Genomic DNA, 15,680 nt, shown 5'->3' with positions numbered 1-15,680 from the left:
TTACATATGTCTCCTTTTTTCCCTCCTTGACCTTCCCCTGGCCTCCCCTACCCCCCAGTGTCTTGTGTCCATTGGTTATGCTTATATGCATGCATACAAGTCCTTCGGTTGATTACTCCCACCACAACCCTCCCCGGCCTTCCCGCTGTAGTTTGACAGTCTGTTTGATGCTGCTCTGCCTCTGTATCTATTTTTGTTCATCAGTTTATAATGGTCTTTATTATCCATAAATGAGTGAGATCATGTGGTATTTTTCTTTCATTGACTGGCTTCTTTCACTTAGCATAATGCTCTCCAGTTCCATCCATGCTGTTGCAAATGGTAAGAATTCCTTCTTTTTTTATAGCAGCATAGTATTGCATTGTGTATATGTACCGCAGTTTTCTAACCCATTCATCTGCTGATGGGCACTTAAGCTGTTTCCAAATCTTAGCTATGGTAAATTGTGCTGCTATGATGAACATAGGGATGGCTATATCCTTTCTGATTGGTGTTTCTGGTTTCTTGGGATATATTCCTAGAAGTGGGATCACTGGGTCAAATGGAAGTTCTATTTTTAACTTTTTGAGGAAACTCCATACTGTCTTCCATAGTGGCTGCACCAGTCTGCATTCCCATCAGCAGTGCATGAGGGTTCCCTTTTCTCCGCATCCTCCCCAGCACTTGTCGTTTGTTGATTTGTTGATGATAGCCATTCTGACAGGTGTGAGATGGAACCTCATTGTTGTTTTGCTTTGGATAATTAGTGACTTTGAGCATGTTTTCATATGTCTCTTGGCTTTCTGAATGTCCTCTTTTGAAAAGTGTCTATTTACGTCCTTTGCCCATTTTTTGATTGGATTGTTTATCTTCCTTTTGTTAAGTTGTATGAGTTCCCTATAAATGTTGGAGATTAAACCCTTATTGGTGAGAACATTGGCAAATATGTTCTGCCATGCAGTGGGCTTTCTTGTTGTTTTGTTGATGGTTTCTTTTGCTGTGCAGAAGCTTTTTATTTTGATGTAGTCCCATTTGTTTATTTTCTCTTTAGTTTCCAATGCCCTAGGACAGTGATGGTGAATCTATGACACACGTGTCAGAGGTGACACGTGAACTCATTTTTTTGGTTGATTTTTCTTTGTTAAATGACATTTAAATATATAAAATAAATATCAAAAATATAAGTCTTTGTTTTACTATGGTTGCAAATATCAAAATATTTCTATATGTGACATGGCACCAGAGTTAAGTTAGGGTTTTTCAAAATGCTGACACGCTGAGCTCAAAAGGTTCGCCATCACTGCCCTAGGAACTGTATCAGTGAAGAAATTGCTTCGGCATATGTCTGAGATTTTGTTGCCTTTGGATTCCTCTAGTATTTTTATGGTTTCCCATCTTACATTTAAGTCCTTTATCCATTTTGAGTTTATTTTTGTGTATGGTGTAAGTTGGTGGTCTAGTTTCATTATTTTGCATGTATCTGTCCAATTTTCCCAACACCATTTATTGAAGAGACTGTCTTGACTCCATTGTATGTTCTTTCCTCCTTTGTTGAATATTAATTGGGCATAGTGGTTTGGGTCGATTTCTGGGCTCTCTATTCTATTCCATTGATCTATAGGTCTTCTTGTGCCAGTACCAGGCAGTTTTGAGAACAGTGGCTTTGTAATACAGCTTGATATTTGGTATTGAGATCCCACCTACTTTGTTCTTCTTTCTCAGGATAGCTGTGGCTATTTGGGGTCTTTTTTTATTCCAGATGAATTTTTGGAGAGTTCGTTCTAGGTTTGTGAAATAAGTCGTTGGTATTTTAATGGGGAGTGCGTTGAATTTATAGATTGCTTTGGGTAGTATGGACATTTTAATGATGTTGATTCTACCAATCCACGAACATGGTATGTTCTTCCATCTGTTTATGTCTTCCTCTATCTCTTTTTTCAACATCCTGTAGTTTTCTGAGTAGAGGTCCTTTACCTCCTTAGTTAATTTTATTCCTAGGTATCTTAATTTTTTTTTGGTGTGATGGTAAATGGGATTACTTTTTTAGTCTCTCTTTCTGTAAGTTCACTATTGGTGTATAGAAATGTCATAGATTTCTTGGTGTTAATTTTGTATCCTGCTACATTGCCGAATTCACTTATTAAGTCTGATAGTTTACTGATGGAGTCTTTAGGGGTTTTTATGTACAATATCATGTCATCTGTGAATAAGGACAATTTTACTTCTTCTTTTCCAATTTGGATGCCTTTTATTTCTTCTTCTTGTCTAATTGCAATGGCTAATACTTTATGAATTCACTTCTTTGCCCATGAATTCACTTCTTTGTTCATTGCTCCATTTCCTAACTCCTGGCTCAGATTAAGCACTACATAAATATTTATTGAATTAGTAAATATTAGCTTAACCATTAATATTTAATATTATTAAAAGATGATGATTCAATAAGTCCATGCAGTGTACTAAGCATTTCACAAACAATATTTTCATTTGATTCTAAAAACCATACCAATTATGTATTATACTCATTTTATGGATGATGCTTAAAATGTTAAAAATTTTAAACTCAGGTCTCCAAAATCATACTTATGCAAAGAATATTCATTCCTCAAATATTTATTGAGCTTCTTCTATGGATCTGTCACTGTGCTATGTGCTAGAGATACAGAGAAAACACAATCTCAGTTCTACAGGAGTTTACAATCTCTTGGGGGAAGAAAGACATGAAGATAAGGAATAGAAACCATATTATCCAGGCTCTTACAGAAGCAGTGTACAGAGTGTGCAGAAGTTCAGAGCATGCATGCTTAACTCTGAGTGCAGGGTCAGGGGAGAGCACCTGAAAGTAGCAGTTCCATTTAGTCCTGGAAGATCAAAAAGTTGTTCATCCTTAAGTCAGAGGGCAAGATGGATGAGCTTTCCAAGCAGAGGGAAAACATGTCTGAATAAAAACATGAAAGAGAGGGAAATACACAGAATTTGGGGGATGTCTTAGTAATTAAGCATACAGTCTTGAAGGAGTCTAGCATAGTGGTTAAGAACACACTCTCTGAATCTAGATGGCCTGCTATTGAATACTGGTTCTATTATTTGTTGTCTGGGTGACCTTAGGCAAGTTATTTATATCTCTGAATCTAAGCTTCCTTTCCTGTAAACTGGAGATAATGGGTTTTCCTACTTCATGAAGTTTTTGTATTACGTAACTTTATGCATATTTAACAAGTAGAATACCACCTGATACATAATAAGCACTTAACAATTATTTGCTGAAATGCACAGCACTCGTGAGGAGAAAGGTAGAATGTAAACTGGATATATATAAACAGAGACCAGATTAGGAAGGAACAACATTCCACAAAGAGTATGAACTTGATAGGATTATTTCAAGTCATTGAAGATTCAAGTAGGAAAGTTAATCCTTTAGCAAGTCTTTCATTTTGTTGCTAGTAAGCAGCCAAATACATTGAGCTTTGGCTGCTCTGGGAGAGTTCCTAATGAGCGGAAAATAAGCCAAAGGAGCAGCAGTAGAAGAGGGGAAAGTAGTAATCAGTATACGGCATAACTGATCATCAATCTCTTAAGTCATCAAGAGTTGAAAGGATTTGCTGAATGCAGGTATGTTTCTTTCTTCAAAATACTGAGAAGAAATAAATGTATCTTTGTAGAAACAGAAATTTCTTTTTTTTTTTTAAAGTATATTTTATTGATTTTTTACAGAGAGGAAGGGAGAGAGACAGAGAGTCAGAAACATCGATGAGAGAGAAACATCGATCAGCCGCCTCCTGCACATCTCCTACTGGTGATATGCCCGCAACCCAGGTACACGCCCTTGACCGAATCGAACCCGGGACCTTTCAGTCCGCAGGCCGACGCTCTATCCACTGAACCAAACCGGTTTCGGCGAAACAGAAATTTTTTTAGTGTGCCTAGCTCATGGACCAGAGAAGGCACGGCCCAGATGGGTGGCAGGGCTGCTGGTGTTTCTAATAGAAGCTCCCACGGTGGTCCTGCTACTCTATGCTTGGCTTATGAGTGGGCTGATGAAGTGTGTGTTTCCTTCTTATACTGGACACTACCCACAAGTGGAAAACTCAAAACGTTCAATGTTCTTTTGGGACAAGCATCTTGTTTGAGACAACGCTTGAGCCTGTATTCACCTGACAAACTGCAAAGTCAAGACTGAAAGGCCTTGATTTGTCCTAAATCACGTTGTTCATTTTGTTTTTTTCCCTTCTTCCCAATAACCAATTTTATTAGTTGTAGCAATAAAAAAAAATACTTGTAAGCCTTCATTTTGATGACAAATGGATTTATGATCTTTGCAGAGAAAAGTTGTTTTCCTTTTTCATAAATGATTGAGGCTCTGTGCTTGTACAGAAGTCCAACTCAATGAAAACAGCATGTAGATTCATTTACTACAGATGTGCTCGGTTGACTAGTCTCAAAACTCTCATCTCTACAGAAGGAAATTCACACAGGCAACTGTGAACCTCCCCAACATTGGCTTTCGGTGAGTCATGTGACCTTGAAAAAAAACATTGAAACTGCAGAGTGAATATGCCAGGAATTCTTTAACTCCTTGGCCACATTAAAAAAAAAAAATTAAAAAAACCCAACAAAATAAAACAAAATGAAAAAACCAAAGAACATTGTTTAGGAAAATCAGGTGGTTGCATAATGCTAGAAATCCCTGAGTAAATATTTTTCTCAGTGGAAAAATTCAAACGTCTTTAAAGGTAAGCCAAAAGACACCACAATGCCATGATTAAAAAAAATAAAAAAGACCAATGGAAAGATGTTCTTATCCTTTGTTGAAAATATTCCAGGGAATTTGCTAATATTTAGAAACTCTATTACTCTCTGAAGTAGTTTTTCTATCAACATAGTAGGATTTAGAAGTAATTATCTTAGAAATCATATTCCCTAATGACCAGTTTAGCCATTGCTACCTAATTTCATTGAACAGACATTCTCATTCTACTTTCACAGCAAATATTCTATAGGGAGCAGAGACATCAGTAGAAAATATTTCCATATTCATCAATACCAAAGTAAACTTTAGGATTAAAAGGAGAATTCCTCAAGGAAAAATTACTTTGTTTTTGTTTTGATGAATATAAAATACTTAACTACTTAATAACATCCTGTTATCCTAAGTATGCATGTAAAATTTCTCTAACTTAATTCTTACAAAAAGCTAAAAATATGATTTATGATCTGATAAATCATTGCTTACTAATTGCAATACCAGGCAGCATTCAACTTCATGGCCATGAGAGGTATTCAATATTATTGTAATTCATTCCAATTTCTTTCATCATAAAATCCAATGAGTTTTTTTATACTAGCCATATATAAAGGGACACATGTTTCTGAATCTGATTTCTAAAAACCATCCCCAACTAGAAGGAGAATAACTAAAGAAATGGAGCTAGAATATACAGGTTTGTTGTCTTACCAGTTCATACTCAGATTCTCCTTTCCTTTGATAATGTCTTCAGCCTCTGCATTTCCACTAAGTACTTCTAGCATTTAAATAGGGCCGAGGTTCTCTCATATAAAAATATGTTCAACTGGAATTTTAGTTTCTTCTCTAGTTATTGCCCTACTTTCTCTGTCAGAGCCAAATTTCTCCACTGAATTTTCTGAATATCTGGATTCTCTCCTTGGTCTCTTATGAAGCACTCCAATCCTGTTTCAGCCCTCACTCATCAACCAAATGGTTATTTGCTGAAGTTATGAATGACCTCCATATACTAAAACACAATGGTTATAATTTCATCTTACTAGCTTTCGATAGTACACAAGATTCTTCCTTGCACACACCAGAAACAAGCCCTATATAATTTAAGCAGAAATTTACTGAAAAGACAACAGGTAGCTCATATAATCACTGATAAACTTGGAAAAGCAGGTTTGAAAAATGGATAGAATTAAAGGGAGATGAGGCAGCCCGAATTTGGACACTGCAGTGTGCACCAGCCCTGGGAACTGAATGCTACTGATGTTACTGCCATTGCCCAAAGAGCAGAATCTCCATTGTTACTGTTTCTATGTATCACCACCTCCCCAAAATGAGGGCCTAGGTATATAGAACTGACTGGTTGCATTTAGGTCCTGGGCCTACATCCCTGTTTCAAGGAGGGACTGGAAAGTGAAAGTCTGAATAAAAAAAAGTTTTTATTGATTTTATAGAGAGGGGAAGGGAAAGATACATAGAAACATCAATGATAGGCTACCTCCCACTGGGGTTGGAGCCCACAGCCCAGGCATGTGCCCTGACCATGTTCTGGAATTAAACCAGTAACATCTTGGTTCATGGGTTGAAACTCAACTGTTGAGCCACCCTGGCTGGACAGAAATTTTTGACTTCTGTAGTAGAAGCTAGTCTTTTGCCAAGACTAAAAAAGAGTAAATATAAAAATATCTAAACATAAAAATGGGCTTAAGATGCTGAGTAGCTAAAATGAAACCAAAATTTATTTAAAAAATGTCCAACAAACTCTCTCAGGATTATTAAATATAATTGATTACTTTCTCCTTCTTGGACTATTGTTTCTTAAGTTTTCATGACATTACATTCTTTTCCTCCTATCATGATCACTCCATCTCAGTTTCCTTTGAAGTCTCCTCTTCCTTCTTTATCTGACTTCTAAATGACAGAATTCCTCACAGCTTGAGTCTGGACTTTCTTTCCATTGTTTACTTTATATTCGTGTTTATGTTTTCATTTTCTCCCCTAATCTGCTCACTGCCCCTTCTCTATCTCATCATTTGTTCTGGGAATCTGACCTTCTTGGACTGCCTCACCTGGGTTCTCTTGTCCTCTGAATTCCAGGTAGGGTTGGCCAATGGGATGTACCACTAGGATGCGGAAAAGTGGGATGAGAGAGAGGTAATATATTGATTTCTCACATTGCCCCCAGTTTTGCTATTCTGCCAGTGGCTGGATTACTTTCAACGATGGCTCCTGTGAGGTGCCCCCTTTCCAACAATTCCACTTAACTCTTGACTTGACATTATTTCTTCCCTTTAACCTTTCAGGTCTAAGGATGATAACCACTTCCTACTATTGATAGTCTTAACCCTGTCTATGTTTCTCTAAATAGTCTCTTCAAAATTCCAATTGAGTGTTCCACATACTTCTTACAGGACTCTGATTGGAGCATTTTTATATGTTGATGACACTAAAATTAATATTTGACCTCCTCTCTAAGCTCTAGACTAGAATACTTAATTACTAACTTATCTCCACTTGAATATCATAACCTTACCCATAAGATTTGGGTCTCCTTCAGTCTTGGCTTTTTTAGTGACAAGCACTACAGTGCACTGAGTTAGAAACTTGCAAAAGTTAAAAATATGGAAGTTACCCTTGACACCTTCCCACCTCCCCTTACCCCTTATAATCCAATATCAAATCCTGTTAAAGCTACCTCCTAAATAATACCTAAATACATCCACTTCTTTCCATTTTCACTTCACAAGTGTAGTCTAAGCCATGAACATATGTAGCCTGGAATAATGCAATAAACAGTCTTCTTATTGTCTCCTGCATCTAACCTTTCTCCCTTCCAACCCATTTGGCATACTGGAGCCATAGGGAATTCCTTAAAAATGTAAAATTGGATAATGTCACTCCTAAGTTTAAACCTCAATGGGTTCTTACTGTCTTTAAATAATGTTCAATATCCTTAATATGACCTTCTATATCCACTATGATGTGTCCCTTGTATACCTGAACAGAATCAAAGTCTCTCTATAACTTGCTTACTAAACTTTAGCCCCTAATTGGTCTTATTATGGTTCTTAAAACACAATGTTCTTCCTTTGTATATGCTGTTTTCTCTACCTAGAATGTTTCTTTCCTGCCTCCCAACACAATGATTATTCCTAATTTCCTAACTCTTACTTATTACTCAGTGTCATCTCTCCTTGCCACCTCCCTAATATAACACCACTTTGCACATTGTAAATTATGTAAGGCATAATTGACATAAATTAAGTTGGAATAAAGAATCCACCTGTGGCCCTGACCTAACTCAATTGCTTAGAGCATCATCCTGATGTGCCAAAGTTGCCAGTTTGATCCCCAGTCAGGGCACATACAAAAAACAACCAATGAATGCGTAAATAAGTGGAACAACAAATTGATGTTTCTCTCTCTCTCAAATCAATTTTAAAATAACACACCTGTGAAATCATTATCACAAGCAACATAACATATTCACCCTCCCAAAGTGTTCCCTATCCCTTTGTAAGCCATCCTTCCCATGCCTCCCAACATGCACTCACATCTCTAGGAAAACACTAATTTGCTTTTGGTCACTACAGATGAGTTTACAATTTATGTAAGCAGAATCACACGGTATGTGCCCCCTTTTGTCTGCTCCTTAAAAAAACTCAGTGTATCTCCTGGTATATTGAGACTGACTCATGTGGCAGCATGTATCAATAGCTCATGCTTTTTATTGCAGACTAGCATTTTATTGTACATATGTACTACAATTTGTTTGGCAATTCATCATTTTTTAATAAAATATATTTTATTGCTTTTTTTACAGAGAAGAAGGGAGAGGAAATAGAGAGTTAGAAACATCGATGAGAGAAAAACATTGATCAGCTGCCTTCTGCACACCCACTACTGGGGATGTGCCCGCAACCAAGGTACATGCCCTTGACCGGAATTGAACCTGGGACCCTTCAGTTCGCAGGCTGACGCTCTATCCACTGAGCCAAACTGGTTAGGGTAGCAATTCATCTTTTGATGGACATTTGGGTTGCCTCCAGTTTTGGGTGATTACAAAGAAAGCTGCTATGAATATTCATGCGTGAGTTATTGTGTGGACATAAACTCTCATTTCTCTTGGTTAGGAGTTAAATGGCTGGGCCATATGATAGTCATATGCTTAACATTTTAAGATACTGCCAACATATAGGACAACTGACATCTTAATAGTATTGTCTTCTGATCCATTAACATAGAATACATACCACTTATTTAGGTCTTCTTTAATTTCTGTCAGCAATGATATATAGTTTTTAGTATACAGGTTTGCACATTGTATGTGGGGGTCAGATTATGCCATTTTAATACTATTTTAAGAACTGCTCTTTACCAGTAAATGTTAATTTCTAACTATTCATTGTTAGTATATAGAAATTCAATTCAGTTTTGTATATTCATCTTGCATTTTAGTAACCTTCCTAAATTTACTTATTAATTATTTTGTTTTGTGCTTTTTTATTTTAGATTTGAGTTTCTTTTAAGACAGATATCAAATGAAAGTCCTTTTTAACCCAACTGATGTTAATGGCATCCTATATAATAAAACCCTAATATGCAAATGGACTGAATGTTCCACTGGTAGCTGTGACGCGCACTGCCCGCCAGGCTGCCCCCAATAGCCCTGCCAGTCACCCCACAGATTGGCCCTAGGCTTGCCAGGCTTAGGGACCCTATATATTGGGAACAGTCTCTTAGATTTAAAAATTAAAACCTGGCAACGCTACTGTAACACTGAAAAACAGGATGATGCAGCGATGACATGCATGGACCCTGGCTTGCACATTTTGTGGTCAGCCCTGATTCTGACACTTATAACTGTGTGACAAAGCCAATTACTTAACTTCTCTCTGCTTCAGTTTTTCCACCCATAAGATGGGGAAAATGGTACTACTGCTTCAGAAGGATCATGTTATGTACTACTTTTTATAATCAGGGAAAAAAAATGTAGCTGCTCATACAACAGCAAGATGCCTTTCACCTGTAGGAAGAGTAAGGTCACTGGTGCATGCAGCGTCCCAAATTGCAAGAGGGATGTCTGACTGCTGGTTTAGGCCTGACATTCCCCAAGGGGTCCCGGATTGCGAGAGGGCACTGGCTGGACTGAGGAACCCCTCCCCACCTCCATGCATGAATTTCATGCGCTGGGCTACTAGAAGTCTATAAGATAACTAGTTTAATTAAAAACATTAGTCTGGCTGTCAAAGTTTGCTAGACCTTAACCTGATAATGCTCTGATGTTCTGACATATTGCCACTAAATAAATAGAAACCATGTTAAGGCTCTTTATTAACATTCACCTTTTCCAATAGAATCTGGGCAGATATTTATTTCTAAAGTAAAATTAAGTTGGTTACAGCATAGTTTCATGGTGTTTTTTTTTTTTAACAATGAGATAATTCATTATAGTAAATGAAGACTATTAATTTGGGTTTGGGTTTAGGTACAGCATCATGCTACATTTGATAAACACTAGGATTAATTTATTATTTAAGAAGAGAAAAACAGATAAACATGTACAAATAACAGAAAGGTACCAGAGTAAATTTTACTTGGTTCTTGGAAATATGTGGTTAATGGCCCTGGCTGGGTGGCTCAGTTGGTTGGAGCATCGCCCCAGACACCAAAAGGTTGCAGATTTGATTGCTGGTCAGGGCACATACTTAGGTTGTATGTTCCATGCCTCTGGGGCACATACAGCAGGCGACCCATCAATGTCTCTCTCTCTCTAAAATCAATAAAAACATATCCTCGGATGAAAACAACAAATATCATTATTATGATGACATGAGGGAAGGAAAGAAGAGAAATGGCTAAATGAAGATAAAGTATGATATTTAAATTTCTGATAAAATAAGATAGAACTTTTATAGAAAAATAAGAGAATCTATGTCATGCATCACCAGATATGCCGAGAAAAAAATATTCACACAATTTTTGTCAAGTAAAATACTGACAAATGTAAAGGAAAAATAATTTTTGGCTGAACCTACTTCGAGGTACTGCCATGGCTTAAATGTTCCAAAGGTGGCATTTGATGAACTCAAAACATAGCTAGGTTGGATAGCCCCTAAAACTGCTTCTTTATGGTCCTTATTTACAAGATTTTATATGTTTAAAATGGCATAAATGAAAAATATGTTATTCAATATAAAATACCCAAGCAAATGTACCAATTGACATCATAAATACAAGTTCCAAATCATAAATACAATTCCAAAATAAGTATTAAAGAAATGATTAGCTTAATTTGAGCCAACATCAAAGCTAAGAAAGGTAGCCAAAATATCTATGGTCTAGCAAGGAGACACTATACATAAAGAATGAAAAGCAAAGAAATATTCAATCTACTTACAGGAAGTCCCTGTTTTCCTGGGAGCCCCACTTTTCCAGGGTTTCCTGAAATGCCATCTGTTCCTTGGTGTCCTTGCAGGCCCTTTGGCCCAGATAGGCCTGGAAACCCCTTGGTAATTAAAAATGACTTGGATTATAGAGAGATACCGTACAGGTGATTATATAACAAATACCTTTATATTTACGGGTGGGGGGGGGAGTGTTTACATTTCTAATATCCTGTCCAGGATAAATTTTCCTATTTCGTGGATTCCTTAATGGTTTATTATTTGTTTTCAAAAGATCAGGCCTCGCCTTTAAGTTCCCTAAACAAAGATGCCACGCTGACCAGCAATTTACTGTGCATCCTTTTCAGTTTTAGTGTAATTCCCTGGTATTTCTCATTGTGCCGCTCAGGCTTTACCCAGCTGTGAAGAAAAGATCAGCTATGTGCACCTGTCTGCTTAGGATATAGGCTGCCATTCACCATCTACAAAACCTCCTATTGTCTTATTTTCCAAAAGGAACACATTATAGCTCTTTTTGGTGCCACTTTCAATTAGTTCTGATTTCTATGACTGAGTCTGAACAATTTGTTTCCACTCTTGGGCAACTGGATTGTATCTGTACGAATCGCTTACCTGAACATGTTACGATTTATGTTTATTTTCTACTTTTTTGAACCAACACAGGCCACACCCAAAGCAGGTGGCTAGAGAAGACCAGCAGAAAATCTTTGCTAATAAGTCAGTCAACACATATTTGCCTAATCTGGGGAGGAAACCGGTGGCTAAGATAAAATTAATTTTTGTTCTGTGATGAAAGACTTTGTTTTTCCCCCCCTAAGACTTTCTGTTCTTTTACCGGGAAAATGAGAGGTTGAGTGCTTTAATTAAAATCCAGCTCACGTCTTTCTACCCACACTTGATGATCTCTGACCTCTGTCACCAATCACTTAGTCATGATTCCAAGTTCCCTATTTTTTAGTGGTTCACCATCAGAGAGTAGCATGAGTCCACAGAGAGGGCTCCATAATCCTGGAAGCAGCATCCTTCATTTACAGAGACTTACATTTAAACAGCATGCTTGGTTTTGAGCCAATGGTCATATTTTGTTTCCTCTATGTTCCTGCAGGGGCTTAACATTTTTCTTGAAGAAAATCTGATTTATCCAACACTTGTCATAATTGGCCCCAGACTTTTCTGCTTGCTAACGTTGCCAACTCTATTAAGAAAAGCAAGAAAGATGCCAACGGCTGGCTACTTACAGGAATCCCAGGTTTTCCAGAAGCACCAGGAGCTCCTTTTATCCCCATAGGGCCCTAAAAATGGAAATCACAGTTGTTAAGTGATTGCAATAAATTTAATTAAACTTGAAGGCATAGAAAAGAACCCTGAGACTTGGATGCTGCACTACAGCAAGTACTGCCGCTAGCTAGCTAGCTATCACTGGGACTGCCATTTAAATGATCTGGGAGTCATTTTCTTCGACCTTAACTGGGAGAATTTGACCACATCATCTATCAATTTTCATCTAGCTCCAAATTCATAGTTTAAAAATTTAAATCTTAAATCTAAGAAGGAACTGAATAGATTATTTAACAAATAACTTTCAGGCAGGGCCTTTGTCTCTTTATTGAAGGTGTCTAAGTACTTAATTAATTCAGCAGTAAACATTTACTGAGCATTTGCACTATGTGCTGGGAGTGCAAAGTAAAGTCTCTGATCACCAAACCCTGACAGTGTAGTAACAGACATGACCTAATCAGCCTAAAATGTGCTTTCTAGAAGCATAGAGAACATACTTGTGAATTAAAGAACTGATATTTATTTCCCACGGAACTCCTTGTTTTTCCATGTCTGAGCCGTTTTAAATCCTAATTGATTCAGCAGCAACTGGTCTGCCAGGATAGTTAGAAACGTTACCCTTGCAAATTATGACATTATTCTGATGATATCCTAAAATTATTTTAAAAAGAGAAATGTGGAATAGAGTGACCTAGTTCATAAATAATAAAAAAAGAGCCTATGATCATTACCACAAATATTTCCCAGAAGTCATCAAAACTTCTCACAAACAGGATAATTCCACTAAAATGGGATGTTATTCAAATCTGAAGATAAATTATGCCAAAGATTCAATTTGATAACAATAAGAAAGTAATTAAGACTACATTTTCTGAAAATGAGCTTGAGCATTTTAAGAAGAAGTAGTATATCTAGCCACAGAGAAAAAGAGCATTTTACATGAGATAAAAATCTAACTTCTTTAGAATTTGATAATGGGGAAATATATGGATCAAGCGTTCTTCAAACTTTGAAACTATTTACTTGTCTTAAAAAGTCACTAATGTGAAGTTTTTCTAAGGGTAAGAAAACAAAACAAAAAATATGTGATAGTTGGTTACCTGGGTTTAGTTGAAGCTTCTGGAACATATGATCCCTATGATATACATGTGACAACACATATATTTCAGAACACAATAAAGACTTTAAAAATTGAAAAAATTCTGATTTAAGTTATCTTAAATAGCCCTAATTTGGGACCTGGAGAGTATTATGCTAAGTGAAATAAGGCAGTCAAAGAAAGACAAGTATCACATCATCTCACTCATATGTGGAAGGTAGGGGTGGGTGGGTGGGAGAGAAGAGATCAACCAAAGAATATATATATATATATATGCATAACCCATGGACACAGACAATAGGGTGGTGAAGGCCTGGGGCGGCGGGGGGGGGGGGGGGAGAGAGGGGGTTGCTAGAGGTGGACTTCAAGGGGTCAGTGGTGGAAAAAGGGACATATGTAACACTTTCAACAATAAAAATCTTTAAAAAATAGTACATGAAGCATGATTATATTAAAATATGTTAGCCAGTGTGTGTTTTTTCTTTTATACTTGTTAATATATTTCTTTTTTATGCAAAGAGATAGAGTTGTTCTAGATTTATGATTTTCAAAATAGACTTTTCCCTAGCTTATGAATTTCAAAATAATCCTCTGAAAATCATGGCAGGTCATAGTTTGAGAAGAATAAATTTTTTAAAAAAAATACAAAAGCCTGATATTTAAATATTAAAAAGTCTATATTTGAGTACTAAAAACCAAAGTTATAAGGGATTCAAGTCATAAAATTGATGCCATTAAGAACCAATTTAGAAGAATTATATCAATGTAACAGAGGATTTTTCCTACCTAAGGGGATATAAGATCTTCAAGTTGGAAAAAGATCAGAAGAGAAGCAAGACTATTAAATACCAACAGGTACATCTCTAAGAAGAACCCTTTATCGCACTCTGCCCTTTAAGACTCATGGTGGGTAGAAACAATAATACCCCTGATAAGTTTGGGGATTTGGGCACAGAGATGATGACCGGAGAGACGAATGTCCTCATGGAGAGTCCACATAAGGTACACTGAATGCCCTCATGGAGAGTCCACACAAGCAATAGGGTAGAAATTTCTGCATGAGAGGTCCAGGCCAATGGGCTTTAGAGGGTCTGAGTCCTGCAAGCACCCCGCATGGTGTGGGGAGCAGCAGAATGCTATTTCTGTGTGGCCAAGAACACATGCATGTGCTCCTTAGAAGCCCATCTAAGGAGACGTTGCACCTGAGACAAGAAAAAAAGCTATACGTGCTCACATGCCTCAAAGAACGTCTGCCAGGAGGGCCAAGGTACATGCCAATATGGTAGGACTATGGCAACTGGGAGCCAAAAGGATGATGTGAATTTCAGGGGATTATAGTGTAAACAGATGATGACTGAAGATCAAGGTCCCCTTCTATTTCTCTTCTTCACCATTGCCACCCAGAATGTACCCGCAAACTGGACAAGAGAGTGAGTGGGGAAAACTCTAAATCAAGTGCAGGACATTTGAGTGGATGGAGTGAAAGGCTGTCAGCTCACTAGGTTTCTACCAATTAGGTTTTACCACTAGGTAGGATAGGCATTCGGGACAATTGGTAAGTTCTATTATAAGGAACATAAAGTTAATACTTTTAGTGTACCTGAATTTGTGGCATAAGGTTCAGTATGCTACACATGTTTGTGAGTGTTTTATTCCAAACATTCAAATAAAATAAATCAAAGAGCTTCACATATCACCACAAACTGATGACATTTTGGGATGTCCATTACGTTGGGGATTATTTCAGAAGAGTTAAATGTTGTGTACTACAATCTACATATATGGGTCTGTCATCATGGAAACCAGAATGTTATTCAGACTTGGATGAGCAACAGGAAGCAGCTTATAGAATAACACTAAAGTAAGACTAAAAATATTATTTTTAAAGTGTATTTTCCTATTTGTAATAGGACAACTGTGGAAAAATATCTCCACTGAACACAAGTGTTTAACAAATAACAGGACATAATTTCTGCTCTTTTTATATGTTCAATTTAGAAAAGATTTCTTTATTATAATCATTGTCACCATAACTAAAAGGAAGAGGTCAGCTAGAAAAACCACACTCTTACAATGGTTTTAAATATACAAAGATCAACGAAGTATAGAACATTGGCACTTTTTTAAAAATTGTGCATTTTAAAAAATATCTCAAAGTTGAAATTGCTGGATAGTCTTA

General features: G+C 37.0%; 1 protein-coding gene across 1 annotated transcript in view; it reads right to left on the bottom strand.

The window, feature by feature from the left end:
• The window catches only part of COL24A1 (collagen type XXIV alpha 1 chain), a 314,245-nt gene that overhangs the window by 45,860 nt on the left and 252,705 nt on the right, over positions 1–15,680 (bottom strand). The window contains exons 46-47 of the mRNA XM_059688981.1: positions 12,363–12,416; positions 11,118–11,225 (exon numbers count right to left, since the gene is read on the bottom strand). Coding sequence (XP_059544964.1) covers positions 11,118–11,225; positions 12,363–12,416 — 162 coding nt within the window. The remainder of the gene's footprint in view (positions 1–11,117; positions 11,226–12,362; positions 12,417–15,680) is intronic.

This window comes from Myotis daubentonii, chromosome 3 (assembly GCF_963259705.1).
Source record: "Myotis daubentonii chromosome 3, mMyoDau2.1, whole genome shotgun sequence".
NCBI classification, from domain to species: Eukaryota; Metazoa; Chordata; class Mammalia; order Chiroptera; family Vespertilionidae; genus Myotis; species Myotis daubentonii.
Note: the sequence above shows the minus strand (reverse complement) of the source record. Positions and strands in the feature narration are given on the sequence as shown.